The 25,585-nt window shown below is 44.6% G+C and overlaps 1 protein-coding gene across 1 annotated transcript in view; it reads right to left on the bottom strand.

Annotated features, from left to right (window-relative positions):
- Positions 1–2,043: 2,043 nt before the first annotated feature.
- Positions 2,044–25,585, bottom strand: part of LOC138765205 (gastricsin-like) — a 44,107-nt gene continuing 20,565 nt past the window's right edge. The window contains exons 4-9 of the mRNA XM_069942142.1: positions 12,807–12,925; positions 10,988–11,187; positions 9,740–9,862; positions 5,613–5,757; positions 4,797–4,895; positions 2,044–2,199 (exon numbers count right to left, since the gene is read on the bottom strand). Coding sequence (XP_069798243.1) covers positions 2,044–2,199; positions 4,797–4,895; positions 5,613–5,757; positions 9,740–9,862; positions 10,988–11,187; positions 12,807–12,925 — 842 coding nt within the window. The remainder of the gene's footprint in view (positions 2,200–4,796; positions 4,896–5,612; positions 5,758–9,739; positions 9,863–10,987; positions 11,188–12,806; positions 12,926–25,585) is intronic.

The raw sequence follows: 25,585 nt of genomic DNA, 5'->3' as shown, positions 1-25,585 counted from the left end.
GGGAAACAAATCTTACGAGGCAAGGTTAACAGAGCTGAGTGTAGAAGGATGAGAGGAGAGGAGATTACAAGATTATGAAAGGCATAGATAGGGTGGACAGCCATCACCTGTTTCCCAGGACAGGATCAGCAAACACCAGAGGACATATTTACAAAGTTAAGGGTGGAGGGGGAGTTCAAGAGAGACATCGGGAGTAGGTTTTTTTTTTTACACAGAGAGTTGTGGGTGCCTGGAATGCCTTGCCAGGGTAGTAAGGGTTCTATTCTTGTCACGTAATATTACATTTAGAATGTAACATACATGAAATTTTTGTCTACAGTAAGGAAGACAAAGAGTTGCCACTTTGTCAAGCGCCTCTCACAGAAATGGATGGTGGTGGAGGCTGAAATGTTGGGGGCATTTAAGAGACTCTTAGACAGGCACATGGATGAAAGAAAAATAGAGGGTTATGAGGTAGGGAGGGTTTAGTACTTTTTTTAAGGAATATTTGGGTTGGGCACAACATTGAAGGCCGAAGGGCCTGCACTGTGCTGTAGTTTTCTATCCAACTGGACCCAGACCCAAAACCCTACCCCAGTATTAATGCAATTGTAAGGGGAATATTGTGGAGTTATACATTACACAAGAGTAAAAACACTGAACCATTCTTATCTATGTCGCAATTATTCTTTATTGACTCTCAATAACAAATTATAAAGCTATTGAACGTCCCAATGAAGATTAATAGTTCAGAGCAAATGCTGTTCAGGGATGAGGGATTCCCAACCCAATGAAACTTCGTTCAGAGTAAATTGAAATGGGAAAAAAACTGTAGGTGCTGGAAGTTAAACACCGTGGTTGAAGTAATAACACGACCCTGGAGAAATTCAGCAGGTCAAACAGTGTTGTTTATGTAGCAAAGATAAAAATACAGAAGCGATGTTTCGGGCTTGAGCCCTTCATCAAGATGGGGAAAAATGTTGGCAGGTGTCCAAATTAAAAGGGAAGGGGGGGAGATGTGGTCGCAACATCAGGAGGTGATTGGTGGAGAAGGAGGGGACAGCAATGATCAAGGGGAGGGGGAATGGTTGAGTGAATAGAGAGGAAAGGGGATGGAGGGGAAGAGGAGAGCAGGTTAGCAGAAACCAGAAAAGGCGATGTTAATGCCATCTGGCTGGAGAGGGCCCAGACGGGAAATCAGGTGTTCCTCCAACTTATGGTCTTGTTGGGATGGTGCATGAGGTCATGGACATGGGAGTGTGAAACAAAACTGAAGAGGTCGGCCACTGGGAGGTCCCTGTCATGGGTGCGGACAGAGCGAAAGTGCTCAGCGAAGCGATCTTCCGGACGCTGAAGCTGTAAATCTGAAACAATGTCAGGAAATGCTGGAAACACACAGCAGGCCAAGCAGCATCCACGGAGAGAGAAGCAAAGTTCCAATTCCAGTTGACCAAGGGTCTCAACCTGAAAGGCCAACTTGGTTTCTCCTTGTCCGACCTGCTGAATGATTTCTGCATTTTCTATTGTGACAGAATATATAGATATGTTTTGTGAGATAAATTGGGAAAGGTTTGTTAGTGTAGGTCACATACAAACATTTTAAAACAGAACTTATTTGAAATATTGGAGCTCTGCCCCCATGCTAGACATATCAGGGCTTAAAATTAGAAGGGGGTTAAGTTAGGTTAGTTAATAGAGATAAGTTAAAGTGTGATTCTGTTTTCATGCTTAAAGGTAATTAAAAGCAACTTTTGTTTAAGTAACCATTTGTCTTGGTGAATATTGCTGCTGGGTTTTGGGGTCATCTGGGCTTGTAACACCATCTCATTCAGAGCTCAGCTAAGGGCTAAAGTTACAGTTTGTCAATCTGATGGACTTTGGGGTTGGTTACTGGTCTGTTGCCCGGGCAATGAAATATTTTAGATCTGAGAGCTTCGACTGATTTTCAACTTGGTTTAAATCAATGAGGTCTGAGTAGATGATGTTTTGCAGGGAAGAGATGCAGGATATAAAGATTTCTGCTCTACTTGATGAAGTATTGATCCAGTGTTAAAAGAACATTGCTTAGGCAAGTGTGGCAAACCCAATCCTGTTGTACCCTCTGTCAAAAACAGAATAGTACGCTCCTAGGAAGACATCGCCCAGAATCCACAGTGGCCCGTCCTCAGTGGGAGGAGGTAGATAGGTGGGCTCGAAGCCAGCAGTACAGTATCCATTGCTCTAGAAGGTAACAATTCCCCATTAGATTCATCGATTAAAGTAAATTTGAATTTAGACATACAACCCAGTAACAGGCCACGAGCTAGTGCTGGGCACATATCTGAATTAGCCTACAAATGCTGTATGATCTTCAGACCACCGGTGCTCCGTGGGTCGGTGAGAGGTGAAGGCAAATATTACTGATGTAACAGGCAAGTAAGATGCAAAACAAGGTTGTAAGTTTGACAATGCCAAACATGAAAGTTCTTGAAAATGTTTCCGCCAAACTAAAATCCCTCCTCCCCCACTGGTAGTCTGTGGGCTTGTTAGAGGTGGTCCATGGTAAGTAAAGGAATATTGAATATGATCTGAGAGGGAACACTAGTTTATCACTTTGGTTTGGATCAAATCAGACTATAATTGAGAAATAGGTGTTGCACACCATCCTCATCAGAATTAATTCTGGAACCAGCAGTATGCTGTTCCAGTGCAAATGTTTTCGATGGAATCTGTTTCAATGTATCATGTAATGGCTTTGTCGAATTGCAATCGAATCACACACAAAAGGTGTACACTGATTTTTAATTCAGGCTATGAAGAGAATGATTGCATTTGATTTAAATATTTTAAAAATGTAAATGTAGATGTTCAGCACGGTAACAGGCCCTTTCGACCCATGAGCCCATGCTGCCCAATACACCCAAATGACCTACAACCCCAGGTACATTTCAAATGAAGGGAGGAAACCGGAGTCCCCGGGGAAAATCCTGCACTTTAGCTTTGTTGTCACACTGTTTTTATTCTGGCATTATCTGCTGAACTGCGCTGACTGAATTGGATAGCGCGCAAAAAATAAACGCTTTTTACTGTATCCCAGAACATGAACACAGACCATTTAATTTGACTCATCCTGCAGAGTTTATAGATCTCTCCAGCGCCATCAGGCTGCAGTCATTGAGTGCACCGGTGAATTTCAGTTATTGACCAACAGTTGGAATGCGCCCTGAAAAATCTTACTTTTCATATCCTGAGCTCTGAATTTTTTAATCTTGCCCGATCATAATTAGGACACAGGGAGAATGTACAAACTTCTTACAGACAGCACGGGACCAAGCCCTGGTCGCTGGTGCTATGATAGTGTTGCGCTAACCACTACATCAAACATGGCGTCTGTTTATTAGTCCAGAGGTCTTTCCGTGTCACCTATGGTTCAATGGATTGCCCTCTTGTTGCTGAGTAGATTGAAGTAGGCAAGTCCAGACTGCTGCTTCCAGCCAGAATTGAGGTCAGATTGTCAAATCACATCTTGCACGCTCTCTCTTGCAAATGTAAAAGGAGCCATGAGACCATATCAGGTATGTGGCCAAGATTTACCATCAAATAACCCAAATTATCTGATGATCATTAATTACTGCCCGTCAGAGTTTGTAAGATGATTGTCATGCATCATGCAATGCCTTTACGGCGCCAGCAATCGGGACTGGGGTTCAAATCCCTTGCTGTCTGTAAGGAGTTTGTACATTCTCTCCATGTCTCTGTGTGGGGGCTCCAGTTTCGTCCCACTGCTCAAAACGTACCGGGGGGGGGGGGGGGGCGGGCGGGTGTTGTAGGCTAATTTGTTGTAAATTGGGCAGCACGGCTCGTGGGATGAAATGGCCTGTTGCCGTGTTGTATGTCTAAATTTTAAAAATTTAAAATTGAATTTAAAAAAGAATATCAATTTAAAATTTAAGAGTGAATATAGGGTCGCTTATGATGGCAACCTTCCATTATGGCAGCGCTGCCGCTGGCGTGAACCTGGGAGAGTGGTGACACAGCGCTGCTTCGAAGGTTCAACCACCTGGTCCTAATGCCGACAACTCCGTACAGGCGTTAAATGGACTGTTAAAGGAGATGGGGCTTTAAAACTAAAATTATGCAACCCTTGACAGCAGCCACGAGGGATTGCAGACTGCAGGGGCACAGGGTACCAGTAAAATGGGAGAACACCCCCACCCCCCACACACCACGTTGAGAAGGAGACCCTACAGGATGATGGCCATTGCCGCGAACCAGCAAGGGGTTCAAGTGGCTGATGGGCCCCACACTAGCTGTGGGCTGCTGAAGACTGGCTCATGGGAACCAGGTTTTGGAGCTGGGATTCGAGAGACTGGTGAGGGCAAGAAGGGCTCCTGAAGGGGCTTGGGTGCTGAAGGCTTGGATCTGGAGCTCAGGTTTCAATGGATCGTGGCTGCAGAGGCTGCAGGAATGCTGTAGGTAGATCCTCAGACACTCAGTGACTCTGAAGGGACTCTCATTTGCTTCCTTTTCTGTAAGGGGCGCCGGGCTACCCTAGTGGTGACACGTTGTCTGCCTCACGGCAGGCAGAAGGCAATTTCATGTAATAGTACATGTTCTGTACTATTACATGGCAATAAACAAATCTTAAATCCTTTCCCTTCTTGTCTGAAGAAGTTGCGTTATTAGGCTGCGATGACTGAATGTGACAGACTAAGGAAATACATCCCTTCTTCGTAATGTGACACGAACTTCCATTGTACACAATCTCCCTGGGCCACATTACTATCTCACAGTGAATGACCGGCTTCAGTTGAGTTTGTCATTGGAACTTCGCTTACCTGAAGGATGTACACGGACGGGGGAATTGGGAATTGAACCCCGTTGATTACAAAGGTCAAAGTAGGCAAGTTTGCAATGTTGTTGCAGTTGACAATGAACTGTTGAACAAAGTACATCACATTCAGGATTTGTGCATGATTGACAGCATGAATAAAGCAGGATATATCATTTACAAGATTCAGGAAACTTGACACCATAAAGTGCCTGTTTGATCATTAGAACCATCCTAAACAATCACTTCCTCACCTGCAGCCCCCATTGGCTACATAAGCATCATCTACACCAGCCACCCCCAGGACTCTGCTCAAAGTTTATGGGCCTCCGTTCCTGTGAAGCAGTCAAAAGTTTTGGTTTCTTCCGCACTCCCACCGACTACACAAAGATATGGTTTCAGTCCATGCCCCTCCAATAAATGTGCTGTGCCCCCCCCACCCCCATTGAGAATGGTTGACCCAAGCTACTCCTAAACCCATGATGACTTCCACTGCCAAACCAGAGCCACCATAAATTGGAGTGCAACATCTCATATCTGTCTGGGTATTCGGTGGCATTAACATCGTCTTCGGTTTCTGCTGGACCACTCCCTGTTCTCCCTCTCTTCCCCATCCCTCTATCTTCTTTCCTCCAGCTCCCCATCCCCCTTCCCTCTCCATTCGCAGAGCCATCCCTCCTCCCCGTTTGCTGCTGTGCCCTCCCTCCCTTATCCATCTATTACCTCCTGCCTGATAACATTGCAGCCACTTTATCTGCCATCTGTCTATTATATCATGGAAGATGTGTGGCCTCAGAACCGTTTGATGCTCTTTACAACTTACATCTCCATTCTCATCCTCGCGGGCGCCAATTTCCTCCAATAATGTCCTCAGGTACGTGTCTGGAACAGTGATTTGGGAGGTCCCTGTGTCGACTATAGCTTGACATCCTTGGTCACAGAAGGCAGATTGGCCATTGAGAAGAACCCTGAGGAGGGAAAGACATATCTCATAATCATTCCTGCATGGTAAAACATGAAAGTCCACAGACACCATGGTTGAAGTAAATGCGCAATGCTGGAGAAATTTAGCAGGGCAAACAATGTTCTTTATATAGCAAAGATAAAGATTCAGAACTGACGTTTCGGGCTTCAGCCTTTCGTCAAAGAAAACGGTCACACGGGTGGGATTGAAAAGTATTTCACCAGTTGCTTCTCCCATTCTTTTGAAAACCCATCCAATTATTCCTACATCTATTCAAAAACTTCTAATTGCCTCATCCTCTTGCTCTTCCCTCGAGGATGCTAGAATCTGACTTCAGGCCCAGCAACTTCCAAGTTGCACTTGGGTTCCCTGCCCTCACAAGCTGTCACCTTCTGTCCTGATTCCATCACCAGACGCATCTTCCCTGGCCCTCCTTCTTCAGAACAAAGGCAACCTCTCAGGCTTAACACAAGAAATAGGAGCAGGTGTTGGCCATCCAGCCCGTTGAGCCGGCTCCGCCAATAAATAAGATCATGGCTGATCTGATTATAGGCTCATCTCCACCGACCTGCCTTTTCCCCCATATCCCTTAATTCCCCTACTATGTGAAAATCTATCCATTCTGCTGCTTCACTGGGCAGCAAATTCCAGATTAGCCACTCTCTGGGAAAAGCAGTTCCTCCTCATCTCCATCCTGAATCTTGAGGGTACGTTGCCTAGTTCTCATCTACCCCACCAATGGAAACAACTTACCCACCTCTATCTTTTCATGATGTTCATAATTTTATACGTGTCTATAAGATCCCCTGTCATTGTTCTGAATTCCAGTGAGTATAGTCCCAAACGGCTGAGTACATTTGATATTACAGCACAGAACAGGCCAGTTCGGCCCTACTAGTCCATGTTGTAACAAATCCCCCACCCTCCTAGTCCCACTGACCAGCACCCAGTCCATACCCCTCCAGTCGTCTCCTATCCATGTAACTATCCAGTCTTTCCTTAAATGTAACCAATGATCCCGCCTCGACCACGTCTGTCGGAAGCTCATTCCACATCCCCACCACCCTCTGTGTAAAGAAATTTCCCCTCATATTTCCCTTATAATTTTCCCCCTTCAATCTTAAACCATGCCCTCTAGTTTGAATCTCCCCCACTCTTAATTGAAAAAGCCTATCCACGTTGACTCTGTCTGTCCCTTTTAAAATCTTAAACACCTCGATCAAGTCCCCCCTCAATCTTCTACGCTCCAGAGAAAAAAGCCCCAGTTTGCACAACCTTTCCCTGTAATTCAAACCTTGAAATCCTGTCAACATTCTCGTGAACCTTCTCTGCACTCTCTCTATTTTGTTTATATCTTTCCTATAATTTGGTGACCAAAACTGTAAACAGTACATAACATAACATAACAATTACAGCACGGAAACAGGCCATTAGGCCCTTCTAGTCCGCACCGAACCAAACACCCCTCTCTAGTCCCACCTCCCTGCACAATGCCCATATCCCTCCATCTTCTTCTCATCCATATACCTGTCCAACCTTTTCTTAAATAATACAATTGACTCCGCCGCCACTATTTCTCCCGGAAGCTCATTCCACACGGCTACCACTCTCTGAGTAAAGAAGTTCCCCTCATGTTACCTCTAAACCTCTGCCCCTTAATTCTTAACTCATGTCCTCTTGTTTTAATCTTTCCTCCTCTTAACGGAAATAGTCTATCCACATCCACTCTGTCTATCCCTTTCATAATCTTAAATACTTCTATCAAATCCCCTCTCAACCTTCTACGCTCCAAAGAATAAAGACCTAATCTGTCCAATCTCTCCCTATACTCTAGATGCTTAAACCCAGGTAACATTCTGGTAAACCTTCTCTGCACTCTCTCCACTCTGTTTATATCCTTCCTATAATTAGGCGACCAGAACTGCACACAGAACTCCAAATTAGGCCGCACCAACGTCTTATACAGTCTCAACATCACCTCCCAACTCCTATATTCCATGCAATGATTGATAAAGGCCAGCATACTAAAAGCCTTCTTCACCACCCTATTCACGTGAGTTTCTACAAATTCTCCACATTTGGCCTCACCAATGCCTTGTACAATTTCATCATAACCTCCCTACTCTTGAATTCAATACTCCGATTGATGAAGGCCAACATTCCAAATGCCTTTTTCACCACACCATCGACCTGAGTATCAGCCTTGAGGGTGCTATTTACCACAACTCCTAAATCCCTTTGTGGCTCTGCACATCTCAATAGCCGACCATTTAATGCATATGACCTATTTAGATTTGATCCAACCATCCTGTTACACAATCTCTCAATGGATCTTCTGCTCACTGTTCCATTATTACCCGCTTCACCAGCCTCCCCACTATGTAATCCCAACCCCCCCATCACTAACTAACTCCGCCTTGTACAGACTGAACCCCCTACACTGATTCTCCTCCACACACTGACCTCCCTCCATACAGACCCATCATCAAATTAACACCCATCATACTGACCAAAACCCCCCGCTGACCCTCCTCTACATACTCACTCCCCCATGCTTCCCTTCCCCCACACTGATCCCTCCCTCACACTGACTTCCCCCTCCACACTATCCCTGATCCCCCCTTGCTTTTGCCCCCTTACCACTGTTCCTGCTGCATTGTAAATTTCATTTAATCTCCAACTTTGATCCTGTTCAGATGTAACACAGTCGACCTGAACCATTCACTCTCTCTCTGGCCTGTTCAATATTTCCATTGCTTTTTTTTTCTTTTCAATATCTTTAAGAACTGCTACTCATGTGTTCCTCTTTATAGGTTCTGTCTGTGAATAGAAGGGATGCAACCATAGAGCATTACAGCACAGAAACAGGCCCTTTCGGCCCTTCTAGTTTGTGCTGAACCATTTTTGTTTGCCTAGTACCACTGACCTGCACACTCCATACCCCTCCATTATTACCCGCTTCACCAGCCTCCCCACTATGTAATCCCAACCCCCCCATCACTGACACCCCCAGACTAATTAAATGTTCCTAATTCAGCTGGCAGCTCGTTCCACACTCCCACCACTCTCTGTGTGAAGAAGTTTCCATCATGTTCCCCTAAACTTTTCCCCTTTCACCCTTAACCCATGTCCTCTGGTTTGTATCTCACCGACCCTCAGTGGAAAAAAGCTGACCTACATTTACTCTGTCTGTCCCCCTCATAATTTTAAATACCTCTATCAAATCTCCCCTCATTCTTCTAGAGTCCAGGGAATAAAATCCTAACTTGTTTAACCTTTCCCTGTAACTCAGTTCCTGAAGTCTGGGAACATCCTAGTCAATCTTCTCTGCACTCTTTATTTCTTATTGATAGCTTTCCTGTAGTTCGGTGACCAAAACTGCACACAATACTCCAAATTTAGCCTCACCAATGTCTTGTATAACTTTCTCATAACATTCCAACTCCTGTACTCAATACTTTGATTTATGAAGGCCAATATGCCAAAAGCTCTTTACAACCCTGTCCACCTGTGACGCCACTTTCAGGGAATTATGTATCTGTATTCCCAGATCCCTCTGTTCTACTGCACTTCTCAGTGCCCGACCATTTACTGTGTACGCCCTTTCTTGGTTTGTCCTATCAAAATGCAACACCTCACCCTTGTCTGCATTAAACTCCATCTGCCATTTTTCAGCCCATTTTTCCAATTGGTTCAGATCCCTCTGGAACCTTTGAAAACCTTTGTCACTGTCCACAACGTCTCCAATCTTAGTGTCATCTGCAAACATGCTAATCCAATTGACCACATTGTCACCTAGATGACAAACAACAATGGTCCCAGCGCTGATCCCTGAGGCCCCACCACTAGTAGATTTCTATTACATGGCATATTGTGGCAATGTAACTTTTACTTCTGGTGGCTTCAGTAAGTCAGATGTCATCGCATCTGTCCCTCACACTTATGTATATGACAATATATTCTCATTCATTCAATTGTTGGCTTACCCTTCGATACCAATGTTCCAGTACAGATCCTGAATAACGGGAGCCCAGTAAATTTGACCTGTGTAATAACTGCTATCCACTCCTCCAAATATTACTTCACCTCCATCATTACTGTTTGGGTTCCTGGAACAGATCAGATATTTTGGGGTGATTTATTGCACTTCACAGGATGGACCCACCGTGTGTCTCCTGACTGAAGATCTGGTGGAGTCCACTAGCAGAGCGTCTTCTCCTTATTACCTAGCATCAGTTCAGGGATTCCCTGATTTTCAGTGGCTAAGCTGAGCAAAAAATTGAATTGCGATCCAGAACTCTTACTGTTTTAAAAGCAGTTACATTAAAAATATCTAGACATACATCACAGTGACAGGTCGTTTTGGCCCACGAGTCCATGTCGCCCAATTTACACCCTTACACCCCCGGTATGTTTCAAATGGTGGGAGGAAACTGGAGCCCCCGGGGAAAACCCATGCAGATACGGGGAGAATGTACCAACTCGTTATAGACAGCGTGGGATTCGAACCCCGGTCCTGATCACTGGCACTGTAAAGGAATTGCACGAACCATTACGCCATCTGTGCCGCCCCCAAATTAATTAACACAGGTACTGTATTATTGAGGGTGGCTAACAAAGATGGCAACATACACACGTGGCTAAATTAAGGCAGTGCAGTGATGCAGCAGGAAGAACTGCTGCATCACAGCTCTAGGGACCTGGGTTCGATCCCAACCTCTGGCACTGTCAGTGTGGACCAGATGGGTTTCCTCCAAGGGCTCTGGTTTCCTCCCACAGACTTTGGGGTTGTACTGTGAATCCTTCTCATGAGCAACTGAGAGGGTAAAATCAGAGGGGGGTGGGGGAGTTGTGGAATTTCGCAATCACTGCCACTGGAATGTCTAGGTCATTGAATAAAGGTTGTCCCTCTTCAGTCTTTGAAATGACTGATTAAAATTGTGCTCCGGGAGGATCATCGAACATTACAGCATAGTACAGGCCCTTTGGCCCACAATGTTGTGCTGACCTATATATACCTACCAAAAAAAATCCCTCCCTACATCATAAGCCTCTATTTTTCTTTCATCAAAGGGCCTTTCTAAAGTCGTGTTTGATCTGCTCAGTGGGTTGGACTCAGCTGTGTTCTCAGGACACTGTGATTCTCCCCTCTCCCCTCCCACTGAGCAGCCATTCGCTGATAGAACCAAGATCCCATGTCCCCCACCCCTCCACCCCCATGCATGGGTCATTACCTCCCCAAGTACACGGAGAACAGAGGCTCTGGCACCAGGTGCTCCTTCAGCATGCCATCAAACACGGGCATCGCACCCCCTCCTGAGAGAGCCGGGTAGGCAAGGCCGAGGATTCCATCGAACGGGGCATAGTAAAAATTGCTCCCTGGCTCATTCTCACTCAGTCCCAACTCTTGGTTTGAAATTGATATGCCGGCAACCTGGGGATGGAAAATTGGTGGTAAGAGAAAGAGCTGACTTCCAGCAAGTTTCTAACTTGCCGATTTACTGAAATACCAGTTGTTTATTCTCAACCTCCTCACAAGAGAAGTGACCATTAATTGGCTATCCTTGAACTTTGAACTAGGTGGCTTGGTAGACTGTTCATGGACCAACTGGGGAAGGTTCCCAAATTCTCTACTTGACGATGACTTGGGCCTGTACAACACGCCAGATGAATTGTTGTCATCATTTCTCATGGCTAAAGTTAAAGGACAATTCACTGTTTAAATTTCACTGCTGCTCTTTTAATTCAGACGTCTGGGTTTCTCATCCATATAAAAGTAAAAACACCATGCTGGAGAAACTCAGCTGGTCGAACAATGTACTTTAGATAGCAAAGATAAAGATACATCACCAATGTTTCAGGCTTGAGCCCTTCATCAAGTTTGCTTGTCCATATCTCATTAATTTCAAGGCTACAGCACCAGTATAAATTCTTCTTCTTCAACAGATTATGCTTGACCCATGGAGTCATGTTAGGAGAAGGCTTTTTTGCAGTGCAGAGAACAGTTTTGGGCCTCTTATTTAACAAAGGATGTGATGGCATTAGAGAGGGTTCAGAGAAGATTCACACGAATGATTCCTGGAATGAAGGGAATGTTTGATGGCTCTTGGATTGGACCCCTTGGTCCAGAAGAATGAGAGGGACAACAGAGAAGCATTTTGAATGTTGAAAGGCCTGGACAGAGTAGATGTGGCAAAGTTGTTTCCCCTAGTAGGGGAGTCGAGGACAAGAGGGTACAACTTCAAGATTGAAGAGTGTCCATTTAAAGTAGAGATGCAGAGGAATTTCTTTGGTCCTAGAGTGGTGAACCTCTGGAATTTGCTACCAAGGGCAGCTGTGGAGGCCAGGTCATTGGGTGTATTTAAGGCAGAGAGTGGTAGGTATCTGAATAGTCAGGGTTTTGAGGGTTATGGGGAGAAGGCAGGGGAATGGGGATGAGTGGGAGAATGGATGATGAAATGGCGGAGAGGATTAGATGGGCCAAATGATCCTTTATCATGGTTTTCCCTCAGCCTCGACACTGCAGAGAAAACAACCCAAGTTTGGCCAATCTCTCCCCTAATTAGGTCATACACTCTAATCCAGGCGACATCCTGATAAGCATCTTCTGCCCCCTTTCCAAAGCCTCCACATCCTTTCTGTAATGGGGCAACCAGAATTACACTCAGTGTTCCAAGTCCAATTCAATGAAATGAAATTTGCAGCAGAATGCAACTCTAGACTAGACAATTATCTGCATCCCCACATCCAGGGAAGGATCTTATTGTGCCATAAGAATTTGAAAAATAATTTAAAAATATCAATCTCTCCAGCCAATGTAAATAATCCTTTATCCAAATTGGCATATTGCACGTGTGGTTCCTTTATTTAAAAAGGGGTCAAGGAGCAAGCATAGAAATGATCGGCTGTGGTAGGTAAATTAATGGAAAGCGTTCTTAGAGATAATATATACAAGTATCTGGAGAGATGGGGTCTGATCAGGAACACTCAGCACGGGTTTGTGCTTGGAAAGTCATGTTTGACCAATCTGTTACCCTCCTCCTCAATACTTACATTCACTGTATCGTATCCAAAGAATCCAGATAGACTCCCAGAGCCGTAAGAGAAATAGAAAGTTTGTTGATTAGTGCTAAACGTCGAGGACTGCGTTGGATTAAATCTCGCATGATTGCCTGGTTGAGAAAAAAGATGAACCATCATTGTCAAAATTTAAGGTACCCAGAGGGCCAATAAAGTTCCGAATGGTCTTCTTACCGCATGGAGCACTGTTGCAATAGATGGATGGGACCCAAAGATTGGACGAGCCAGTGTCAAACAGCACCGTGAAACTCTGGGGCGGGGAGCCCACAGTTATAGATCCATAGTAGAAACTCTAAGGAACCAAGAGGAGATAAGAATTGGGCAACAGTTCTTCCAATTTTACAAGCTCAGTAAAACCCCCGATATCTAGAATTCAAGCAACCAGCAAAAAATAAAACATGGAAAGTAAATAGGTAAAATGTACAGAAGTTTAAAATTGGCTCACTTTGCTGTTAGCTCGTGAATCTCAAGCAACCAGAAAATTCACTTATCCAGCATCGACCAATTCTCATAGGTGCCGGATACTGGGGAGGGGGGTTGGGGTTTACTGATTAAAACTATAATTGATAGGAAAGTGTTTGTAAATTTGTTGCCACAAATGCTGAGCTGCTAATGTTTGTGACCCCCCCCCCCCCCCCCAACCCCATATCTGGTGCTCTTGAAATCTATTGAATATCACTTAGGAGATAGTGCTGTTGAAAAAAAAAAATTCTAAAGTTTGACAGCAAAATCGATGGGTTAGCAGTGGAGAGAGTGAAGAATTCCAAACTCCTGGGTGCCAACATCTTTGGAGATTTATCCTGGGGCTTTCAGGTTGATGCAATCACAAAGAAGGCTCCCCAGCAGCTATACTTTGTGAGGAGTTTGAGAAGATTTTCTACGTCACCAAAGCCTCTCGCAAATTTCTACAGGTGTACCATGGAGAGGATTCTAACTGGCTGCATCACTGTCTGGTACCGAGATGCCAATGCACAGGACAGGAGCAGTTTTCAGAGGGTTGGGAACTCAGCCAGCACCATCATGGGCATTATTCTTTCCTTTAAGGACAACTTTAAGAGGTGGTATCTTAAGATAGTAGCCTCTATCCTCAGGGACCCTCACCACTCAGGCCAGGCCATGCCCTCTTATCATGGCTACCACCAGGAAGGAGGTGCAGGAGCCTGAAGATGAGCTCCCAATGTTATAAAAACAGCTTCCCCCCTCCGCCATCAGATTTCTGAATGGACAGTGAACCACAGATTCCACCTCTCTTTTTCTTCTTCTTTATTTAGTTTTAAATAGTGTATTTATGGAATTGTAAAGTGAGCAGTAAGGGTTAATAACATGTATCTCAGAACAAGTACGAGGGTTGTTAACTCGACCTGCGACGTGACAGGCACCAGACTTCACTCCAACGAGGACATCGACATGAGACAGTCTTAAAAAAGCAACCTCTATCCTCAAAGTTCCCCGCCCTCTTCACTCTGCTACCATCGGGAAAAAGGTACAGGAGCCTAAAGATGAGCACTCAACGGCACAAGGACAGCTTTTTCCCCGCTGCCATCAGATTCCTGTATAATCAATGAACCACAGGCATCACCTTACTTTTCGTTCACTATTATGTGGTTATTATTTCATAGTAATGTCGTAAGATGGTTGTAATATGAATGTTTGCCCTGTGACGGTGCTGCAAAAGACTGAATTTCATGACTTGTTCATAACAATGAGCCCAATTCTGACTCTAAAAAAAACAGAATTCATTTACAAATGCATAATTTGGGGATTTCTGATACTAAGGTATGTTAGTGTGGGTGCATGACAAGAGGGAATCTTTTGAAAATAATGTCTATTCTCCTGCAACAACTTCAGTCTGCTACCCCATGGAGTTTGGCACAAAGAGTTTAGTTCCATGTTTTCCCAAGTGGCGATGACACTTACGTTCTTGGAGTTGAGAAGTGGCTCGTACCCAATTTCACCCTGGTAATCAGGGTACAAAGCCTGGTACTTCAGGGCAGGATCGAACCTGTGACTTTTTAGGAACTCCCTCAGTTTCCCTCTTTCCTTTAGAATCTCTCTGGTTGACTTGCTCTTGTGTAAAACCATTCTGAAATGAGAGCACAGATGTCTGACACACGGCAACTCTAATGGCAACTTTGCCTTACGGCAGGAAGAAGGTAATAATATTACATGTCCTGTACTATTACATGGCATTAGAGGAATTGTGAATCTTGATCTTGACTGCGACTCTAGTGTTTGTCCTATCCCACCTGGAGAACTGGGTCTCATACACCAGGCTGCTGTTCATTGACTTCAGCTTGGCATTTAATACGAACATCTCCCAGGGACTAGTGAGAAGCTGTCCTCGACGGCACTCAACACCTATCTATGTAACTAGATTCTGGGCTTCCTAACAGAAAGACTACAGTCTGACCAGGTCACCAGTAGAAGGTCAAGCACTGTCACGTTGAGCACGGGAGCACCTCAGGGCTGTGAGCTCCTCTTCATGCTGCTGACTCTCGACTGCATCGCTAGATCCAGCTCCAACAGTGTCATCAGGTTTGCAGATGACCCGACAGTCGTCGAGCTCGTCAGCAATGGTGATGAGTCGCGCTTCAGGGAAGAGGTGGAAAATCTCATGAAATGGTGCGAGAGGAACAACCTGAGTCTCCACATGGACAAGTCGAAGGAGATGATCGTGGATTCAGGAGGACCAGGAACGACCACCCTCCACCACACAGAGAGTGGAGAGGACCAAGTTCCTTGGAGTTCACTTAACTAATGACCTATCGCGGACACTCAACATCTCCTCACTTGTCAGGAAGACACAACTGGGACTGCACTTCCTGAGAAGACTGAAGTGGGTAAGGCTGCCGGCCACCATGATGTCAACCTTCTGTAGGAGCTCTATTGAGAGTGTCCTGGCCGGCTGCATTTCAGGGTGGTACAGTTGCTGCAGAGAAATAGATCAGAGACCAATCCATAGGTCCATGAGTGGCAGAGAGGATCACTGGAGTCTCCTTCCCACCACCCCCATCAACGTGATCTACTGGGATAATTGCCTGAAGAGGGCTCACAAAATCATTGAGGACCCCTTCCACCCAGCACACAGCATCTTCCAGGTCCTCTTGTCAGGGAAGAGATCCAGGAGGATCAGGGCCAGCCCCACCAGGCTGAGGAACAGCTTCTTCCCACGGGCAGTGAGAATGGTGAATGACTGATGAACTGCTCATACATACCCTCCCAGTCTCTGCTATTTATTAAGCAATATTCATTTATTCTTATATCTACATTTTTGTCCTGCATATGTATTGTTTGTCTGTATGCGTGTTATGTCTGGCGGTGTGTCTGCATGTTTTACACCGAGGATTGGAAAATGCTGTTTCATCGGGTTGTACAATCAAATAACAATAAACGTGAAATTGAAGAGTTTTCACCAAATGCAAATTAAACATAACGTTGAGTAGAGCCTATCAAGGCGGAACTAAGTTTCTGATATAAAGGAACTGAAACACAAAAGTTTGCTGACACTGTGATTCTAGTAAAAATGCTGCAGGACTCAGCCGCTCTCGTAGCGTCCCTGCCGAGTGTGGTGATATGTAATCACACCACTAGGTCACCAGGGGTCATCCCGGTGACCTTGTATATACAGTCTAGCCCTCCAGGTTCGTCTTGCAGAGAGACAAGTCCTCTTAGTGTACATATTAGTTTCTTAAAGCTGTCTTATACTCGCACTACGTCACCAGGGGTCAGCTGGTGTGGTTATTGTCAGTGCACCGAGTTCCTCTAGCACTTTAGTGCCTTGATGAGAAAAGGAAGCAGCTTTTAATCAATTACTAACGAAGCAGTTGCTACAAGTTGCATAACATCGGCCTGATGGGTGAAATGAATGAATTGAATGGATTCATGACTGACCTGTTCAAACCATCAGACAGTTGAATGCAAACAAGGGAAAGGATTAACCACTTCATCTTTGTTCCTTGAAGCGAAGGTGTCGAGTGCTGAAGAGATGTGCACCGCTCTCTCATGTGTTGGGATCCCGTTCCATTTGGCCTTTTTATGAAATTGTTTCACCCCTTCTCAAGTGGAGGTCATGGTATCTCAAACTGAAGATAAAACTGTTAAATCTTTAGACAAGCAGAACAGCAATAAAATATTTAAATAGCCTTTCACCTCAAACATAGAACCTGGATAAAGTAAAGCAAAAAAAAAATAGTCACATCCACCCTACATCAGTTCTAAACAGATCCCTTGAGCTCTCTATTTAGCTGATATTTAGCTATGCAAGTAAATCATGTGGCTATATTAATGGAACATTCACTCGAACAGCCAACTCAGAGCACACTCTGGAAAATTCTCTTGGTTCTCCTGAACAAGCTGAGAACCTCTAGGGTACTGTGATCATCCGCGACTCATGCTTCCAGCTAAAATGATAATTTACCTGTCATTACTAGAAGTGTCTTGCTTTCCACAATGAGTTGGGGACTGAGCTTAGCTGAATCTTGATTCTTGCAAATTTCTACAGGTGGACCGTGGAGAGTATTCTGATTGGTTGCATCACGGTCTGGTATGGAGGTGCCAATGCACAGGACAGGAAAAGACTACAGAGGGTTGTGAACTTGGCCAGTGCCATCTCGGGCATCAGTCTCCACTCCATCGAGGACATCTACAAGAGATGGTATCTCAAGAAAGCAGCCTCTATCCTCAAGGACCCCCTCACCGCCTGAACCATGCCCTCTTTCTACTGCTACCATCAGGAAGGAGGTCCAGGAGCCTGAAAACAAACACTCAGTGGCACAAAAACAGCCTCTTCCCCTCCGCCATCAGATTTTTGAACGGACAATGATCCACAAACACGACCACACTTTGCACTTTTATTTTTTAAAAATAATTTAAAAAAATTTAAATTAAAAAAAAATGTAGACATACAGCATGGTAACAGGCCATTTCGGCCCATGAGCCCATGTCGCCCAATTTACATCCAATTAACCTACACTCCAGTATGTTTCAAACAGTGGGAGGAAACTGGAGCCCCCGGGGAAAACCCATGCAGACGTGGGGAAAACGTACAAGCTCCTTATAGACAGCGTAGGATTCGAACCCAAGTCCCGATCGTTGGGCTGTAAAGGCATTGTGCTAACCGCCACACCAACTGCATCTATTTATTTATTTATTTATTTTAAATGTCATTCAAAGAAACATTTAACACCTGCGGCGTTGCCATAAAACTACAAATTTTGTGACATGTTCATGACCAGAAATTCTGATTCTAATCGGCTTCCCTGAACCACAGACCAAGCTTCATTCTAATGAACTCTTCCTTTCAGGTATAGATCCAGTTCCCTTTTTGATGCAGTCATTGATGTTACTGCCATCAGGCAGCTCTCATTGGTATTTGGGTGGCACGGTCAGTGTGATGCTGTTTCAGTACCAGCAACCTGGGTTCAAATCTGTACATTTGTACATTCTCCCCTCGACTTGCCTGGGTGCTCCCATTCCCTCCCACATTCCGAAACATACAGGGTTAGTGAGTTATTGGGCAGCTTGGGGTTTTATTCAAATTTAGACAGAGTAGCAGGGTCTGTGTCACTCAATTAACCTACAACCTCCAGTACTTCTCGATCGGTGGGAGGGAATCTGGAGCCCCGGGGAATAGTCCACACAGACACGGGGAGAACGTACAAACTCTTTATAGATAGCGTGGGATTCAAACACCGGACCCGATCGCTGGCGCTGTAGTGCATTGTGCTAAGTGCTATGCACCCCTCAGGCCAGAATGCCATCATGAACCAGAAGGGCCTTCTACCGCACTGGATCACTGAAATCAAATATATTTGTTCCCTCAGTCTCAGAGTCATCATGAGATACGGCATGGAGATAAGTCCTGCTCCTCACTGAGTCTGTGCTAATCTTACTTTATTCCCTTCTTTTATTCTTTTGACTTTCTCACCAGATCCCACCACTCACTCACAGACTAGAGCCAAGCGCCAGTGGCCAGAATCCAACCTGTATAACTTTGGGTTTTGGGAGGAAATTGGAGCGCCCAGTGTTATAAAAGATTGTCATCGGTTACAAATAAATATAGTAGACAGGATGGAGAGTTGGGCGGAGAAGTGGCGGATGGAGTTCAATCTGGATTATGGTGAAGTGATGCAAACTGAAGGCAGAGTCCCTGGTTAAGGGCAGGATTCTTAACAATGTGAAGGAACAGAGGGATCTTCAGGTCCTGGTCTCTACACCCCTCAAAGTTGCCATGCAAGCTGATTGGCTGGTTAAGAAGATGTATTGTGTGTTGGCCTCCCTTAGTCAGGGAATGAGTTCGAGTTCCGTGAAGTAATGTTGCAGATTCAGAAAACTGTGGTTAGGCCACACTTGGAGAACTGTTCAGTTCTGGTCACCTCATTACAGAAAGGTGGTAGATGCTTTAGAAAAGGTGCAGAGGAAATGTTGCCTGGATTGGAGAACATTTTTTAATGACAGAACAAGGGCTTTTCTCTTTGGAGCGATGAAGTGGTGGCAATATAAAAGGGCTTAGAGAGGGCGGGCGGACCGCCAGCAACCTTTTCCCAGGGCAACAACGGCCAATACCAGAGGACATCTGTTTAGGGTGAATGGAGGAATGTTTATGGGAGACGCCAGAGGTCAGCTTTTCACACAGAAAGTGGTGAGTTCCTGGAATACATTGCCGAGGATGGTGATGGAGGCTATTGCAATGGGGAGATTTAAAACACTTTTAGGCACATGGATGCAAGAAAAATAGAAGGCTATGGATGCGAGATGAGGAAGGATCGGATTGGTGTGGAGTAAGTTTATATGGGTCAGCTCAACATCGCGGACTGAAGGGTCTATACAGTAATGTTCTATGACCGGTAAAAGGTGAGGATAGAAGGGCAATTGTACAAGCAAAATTGACCTTCACAAAATTAAGAATAACATGGCCTTCTGATTGCAGCTCATTCATGTTTGTTTTCTTAATAGAAGTTGGAACATTAATTGATGAGATCTTTACTCTGGGATGATAACCTCCATTAAACATAACCTCGAGAGCAAGGGAAAAATAGCTTCATGAGAGAAAGTTGTTTGGAGTGTGCGCTACAAGCTGTTCCTTCAATAGTCCAATTTTAATTCTGGCTTCGAAACGCCATTATATCCAAAAGAGGTCATCAAGAGAAAAAAAAGTCAAACGCTGCCGTTATTAATAATTAAAGGTACATTGAAAGATTGATAATAGCATTTATATATTGATATAATTGATATTAACATTGTTGATTAATATTTCAATGATATAATGTTTGAAGTGTTGAAGAGAATCACCTTTGCTATTAGCAACAATAATTTCCAATGGCAGATTAGAATTGGTTTATGTGACTTTGTGACATTTTCAAGCCTATCTTTTGGGTGAAATGAGAGCAGAGGCATTCGAAGAACTCAGCCAGTCAGGCAGCGCCTGTAGAAAGAGAGAAAGCAGTCAAGGTTTTGGGTCCGGGACCCTTCCCCTGAGCAGGGAAAGGGGGCAGGGAAAGGGGGCAGGGAAAGGAGGCAGGGAAAGGGGGCAGGGAAAGGGGGCAGGGAAAGGGGGCAGGGAAAGGGGGCAGGGAAAGGGGGCAGGGAAAGGGGGCAGGGAAAGGGGGCAGGGAAAGGGGGCAGGGAAAGGGGGCAGGGAAAGGGGGCAGGGAAAGGGGGCAGGGAAAGGGGGCAGGGAAAGGGGGCAGGGAAAGGGGGCAGGGAAAGGGGGCAGGGAAAGGGGGCAGGGAAAGGGGGCAGGGAAAGGGGGCAGGGAAAGGGGGCAGGGAAAGGGGGCAGGGAAAGGGGGCAGGGAAAGGGGGCAGGGAAAGGGGGCAGGGAAAGGGGGCAGGGAAAGGGGGCAGGGAACGGACAGCCACTTAAATCGGGAAGGCACAGAAAGACATAGACCAAATGTGGGCAATTGGGATTAGTGTGGATGGGCAAAAAGTTGGTCATGTTGATGGGCTGAGTGGCTTGTTTCTCTGCTGTACAACTCTGATTCTATTGCCCTTTCTATCGGAATCATTACAAGGTTTTCATAAGCATCACTAAAGAAAAGAAAATGAGTTTAGTTGCTACTTTTAATTGACTTCCACAGATATTTACACACCTCAGACATTTGCACACCTGCTGTTAAAGCACAGAAATGGGGGAGGAAATTAGCAGGCCTCGCAGCATCCGTGGAGGTAAAACCAGCCTGATTTGTGTTCATCTTTAAAGTTAAAATATTTAGTTATAAAATATATATTTCTTGGTAAAGTTAGCTTGTGGGCTGGATACAGAGTCACACACAGGTCACAGCACATTTCCAGTGTTACAAGCTCCCATTTTAGTGAACTGGAATGATCACTGTAAGGGATAGTATAGACAGGAGGGACTGAATGGTCACAGTTAACATTTAACATTCCACATAAGCACAACACGAGTCGCAGCCCAGTGAAAATTTGATAAATTGGAAGAACTGAGGGAAGGTTTGTCCGTCTGCTCCAGAATTCAATACATTTGCAAAGACATTGTGATTTTGTAAGGGAGAACCATTCTGACGGCTGAAGAGAAAGCAGCTTTTTGAAGCAGCTCCTGTGGCCAGCCATTTTTGTGGAATTCAGAGGAAAGCCAGCTCTGGGAATGGCTGGGCCTTTTTGGTGGATTGACCTGTGCCAGGAGGATCTTTTTGGGAAGCAAATGGCTTCATTTTGATTATGACTAACGGTGGAGATCATTGGGAGAGACGGTGTCATTTTAAGTGTGACTGGCAGTGAAGTCACTTGGAAAGACTGGTGCCAGGGTCTTGGAAGCTTCGTGGAGGCTGCCCAGTATGAGTCTTGCCTACAAAAGGATCAGGGGTGTTATGACCATAGCTCGTGTAGTTGGAGAATTTGTGAGTCTGTAACCACCACAACTGCAGTCTTCCTATCAGTTCACCATTAATTCTGGGCATCAAATTTCAAAGACCTACACTTCAACACTGAATTTGAAAGAGTAATGATTTGGGTAACATGCACGGGCGTGCGCACACACGCACACACGCACGCACGCACGCACACACACACACACACACACACACACACACACACACACACACACACACACACACACACACACACACACACACACACACACACGTACGTGCGTTTGAGTTTGAAATAAAATTCGTGTTTTTAAATTAAACACTGTCTGGTTCATTGTCTATTACTGCTCATTACACACAGTTTGTAAGACCAGATACACTATTGCACTGAGAGAGTTCAGTTCAGAGTTGCAGCATCTGGCAAACAGAGCCATAATGGAATTGAAGTGTTCTTAATTGAAACTCAAGAACTATGTGTGTTTCTTAAAAGCATTTTTGTATACATCTTGCATTATGCTGGTAGCTGTTTCAAAACTCAAGTACCATTTGAATAACTTGTGTAGACTTTCCAGAGTCATAACCACTTAAAGAGATGAGGTCAGGAGTTCTGTAGATGTGAAGTGACAAACTGTGTTCTGGACAGAAATGAAACTGAGACAGTGATGATGTTATGTCATGTGATTTCAGAAAAACATATATCTGGAAGAGAGAGAGACATTTTGAAACCAGTTGGAAGAAACCCTCCCTCCTGTGAGTACAAGATTTCTTTATCTGTCAAGAAAAGAAGTAGTTTCAAAATCTTTTGGAAAGGATCTATGTTCTCCTTATTAAAACAAGGAGCACCCGGTGGTCTTCTTTCTTCTTTGGCTTGGCTTCGCGGACGAAGATTTATGGAGGGGGTAAAAAGTCCACGTCAGCTGCAGACTCGTTTGTGGCTGACAAGTCCGATGCGGGACAGGCAGACACGATTGCAGCGGTTGCAGGGGAAAATTGGTTGGTTGGGGATGGGTGTTGGGTTTTTCCTCCTTTGCCTTTTGTCAGTGAGGTAGGCTCTGCGGTCTTCTTCAAAGGAGGTTGCTGCCCGCCAAACTGTGAGGCGCCAAGATGCACGGTTGGAGGCGATATCAGCCCACTGGCGGTGGTCAATGTGGCAGGCACCAAGGGATTTCTAATAGCCACTCCAACTGCTCTTTTAAGAAAAGAGACAGCCTCATTTTTGTCCAGAGGAATGGTCACTTTTGAAATCATCGTGAAAGATACAGATGCCATAACTCCAAAGGAAAGTTTGTGGAAAATCACGTATGGAGGATTGAAGAAATTGACTATCCTGTGAAAAACACAGGGGTAAAACAGTTGTCTCTGGAGAGAGAGGGAGGTGCTGTTCTGTATTGTATTATCCTTATCATTGGAGATACTCAAAATGTGGCTTTAAAGTAACCAAATTAAGAAAGAAACAAATTGTGAAGATCACAGTTCTGTAACCCTAACAAGATAAGGGGGAAAATTGTGAAAACACTCACATGAAGACAACTTCTCTGCAAAACAACTCATCAAAAGGGCTCGTGAGTTTAAAGAGATCTGAAAGACATGATTTTTGTAATTGCTTCTGAAACGTGATTTAAAAATCATCAAAAAACAACACAAGGTGTTTGATGCAGAAGTTTAAACATGACTTTTCAGACAAGCTCAAACTGTAATGCTTTCAATTTTCACACACACACAGACATCTACATTTGTGCATAGTGGGAATTAAGTTATAGGTAAGTAAGAAATGTTATGTTTTTAATAGTTTAACAAAAACTATTACTTTCAACTATTACATTGTCTGGTGAACTTTCCATTGCTGTTCCTGTGTTAGTACTAATAAGATTTTATTAGTTAGTAACACCTTCTTCAAGGTGTAAGTAAAAAGAAGGCAGGCAGCTGAACATAAAGTCTGGGTGGAAGGGAAGAATAGGCAGGGGGAGGAGAACAGACCAACAAACAAAAAGGTGTTAATATGATACGGATTGGAGGATGGGAGGGTGAGAATTTTGTCATTTCCTAGTATATTGCCCACAAAGTGAGCTGTTTTGGTCAGTCCAAGCCTGCCTGGGCATGCACTCAATGTAGGTGCTTTGCAAATATTGTCTTAGGACTGGGCATGCTTAATCAGGATAGGTGCAGACAGGCTGTAAAAGCAGCTCACATATACAGATGCTGCGCATTACATGGATGCACATGTTCTTCAGGCAATAGTGAGTGTACTTAACAATAGCATTTATTGTCTTCAGGAAAATTCAATACAGCAGCTGTGATGCATTCTGTTACATTTGTGGCGAGGATATGCTTAAGGCTCGACGAGGCACAACTGCACTTAGGAAGAAAGCCTATGAGCTTCGGTTGTAAAGTTGGTAACCAAGACAAACCCTGGGCTCCTCTCATTTGGTGTGCAACATGTGCGTCAGCCTGAGAGCTTGGCTCAGCATCGTTATGCGATTTAACCTGATAAAAGTTAATTTAATGTTTCTCCACCTTCCTACGTGAGATACAGCAAATCTGAAATTAATTTGTGTTCATCTTGAAGATGTCTATTGTTTCATTTCAGGAAGCAAACCTTTAGAAAAAAAATTGCTGTCCAGTGTAATTAGAAGTTCTTGCTGGCCTGCTGGAAAAAGAATCTCGGGGTTGTATGTGATGTCATGTATGTACTCTGACAATAAAATCTGAACTTTGTATCTCTAAAATTTAAAAAAAAAGAACACTTTGGAGCAATTTAGCATTTTAGAAGAGATTGTAGAAGAGCTTTGCAAGGATATTGCATCAGGAGAAGCTAGACAAACGTGGATCCTTTTCTCTAGAACTCTGGAGTTTGAGGAGTGACTTGTCGGTAGTAAATGAAATGACAAGAGACATAGACGAGGTAGTCAGAAGGAGATGCGCAGGACACCGCAGATGCTAGACCCTGAAGCTAAACACAATCTGCTGGAGGACCTCGGCAGGCCAAACAGGATCCATGGGCAATAAAGAATGGACGCGAAAGCCCATCATCGACTTGATGAAGGGCGTCTGCTCAAAACTGAAGTGAGTGTTTACCCTGTCAAACACAATATGCTGGAGGAACTTTTTCTGGAGTGGAATTATCAAACTCTAGAGAGTATAGATCTGAGGCAAGATGGGGAAATTTAAAGGAGATTTATGAGGCAAGTTATTTTTACACAGAGAAGGGGAGGTGCGAAGAACATGCTCCGAGGGGAAGCGGTTGGGGTGAAGACATCAGCTCCCTGTGCAATCAGGCAATGGATGGTGAGATGGGATGTGTTAATATTGGTGGTCAATACAGACAGGATGGGCTGAAGGGCCTGTTCTTAATTGTCTGTGAGAGTGCTGGAAATATTTGTAGCATCAGTGGAGAGTGGGACAGTGTTGCTTCTGCAAGGTTGGGGATTTTAGGGATTCTCGATCTGCTGGACTTATAAAGTATGGTGACTGTTTAAACTTGGAACCTCCGGCATTTTGCAGATCGCTGTTGCCTAGAGTTTCAGGTCAATGACGTTTTGCTGTTTCAGTTCAGTTCAAAATGTTGATGCCGATTTCTCTCTCCTTCACCGCTGCCTGACCTGTCTAGCATTTCCAGTTGGTCAATTTTCTCCTTGTTGAGATGACCTTTTGCATCATGCTTCTTTCCAATCCTGTCTCCTGTTATTTATCCTGGACTTCTGTGGAGTGGGTGAAAATCGGGAAGGTGGCAACCTATTCTCATTGTGAAATCTCTGTCAATTTGCAGTTTGAGAAGATACAGGCAAGGCCGGATCTGGAGGACTGTGTACAATTCTTACCTCCTTACTTGAGGTAGGATGGACTGCCTTTGGAGGTGGTGCAGAGGAGGTTAATTCCAGAGATGAGGGGGTCAGCCTATGAGGAGAGATTGAGTCGTCTATGA

Source organism: Narcine bancroftii, chromosome 5 (genome assembly GCF_036971445.1).
Source record: "Narcine bancroftii isolate sNarBan1 chromosome 5, sNarBan1.hap1, whole genome shotgun sequence".
Taxonomy (NCBI): Eukaryota; Metazoa; Chordata; class Chondrichthyes; order Torpediniformes; family Narcinidae; genus Narcine; species Narcine bancroftii.
The sequence above is the reverse complement of the archived record's forward strand: the minus strand, read 5'-3'. Positions and strand labels throughout refer to the sequence as shown.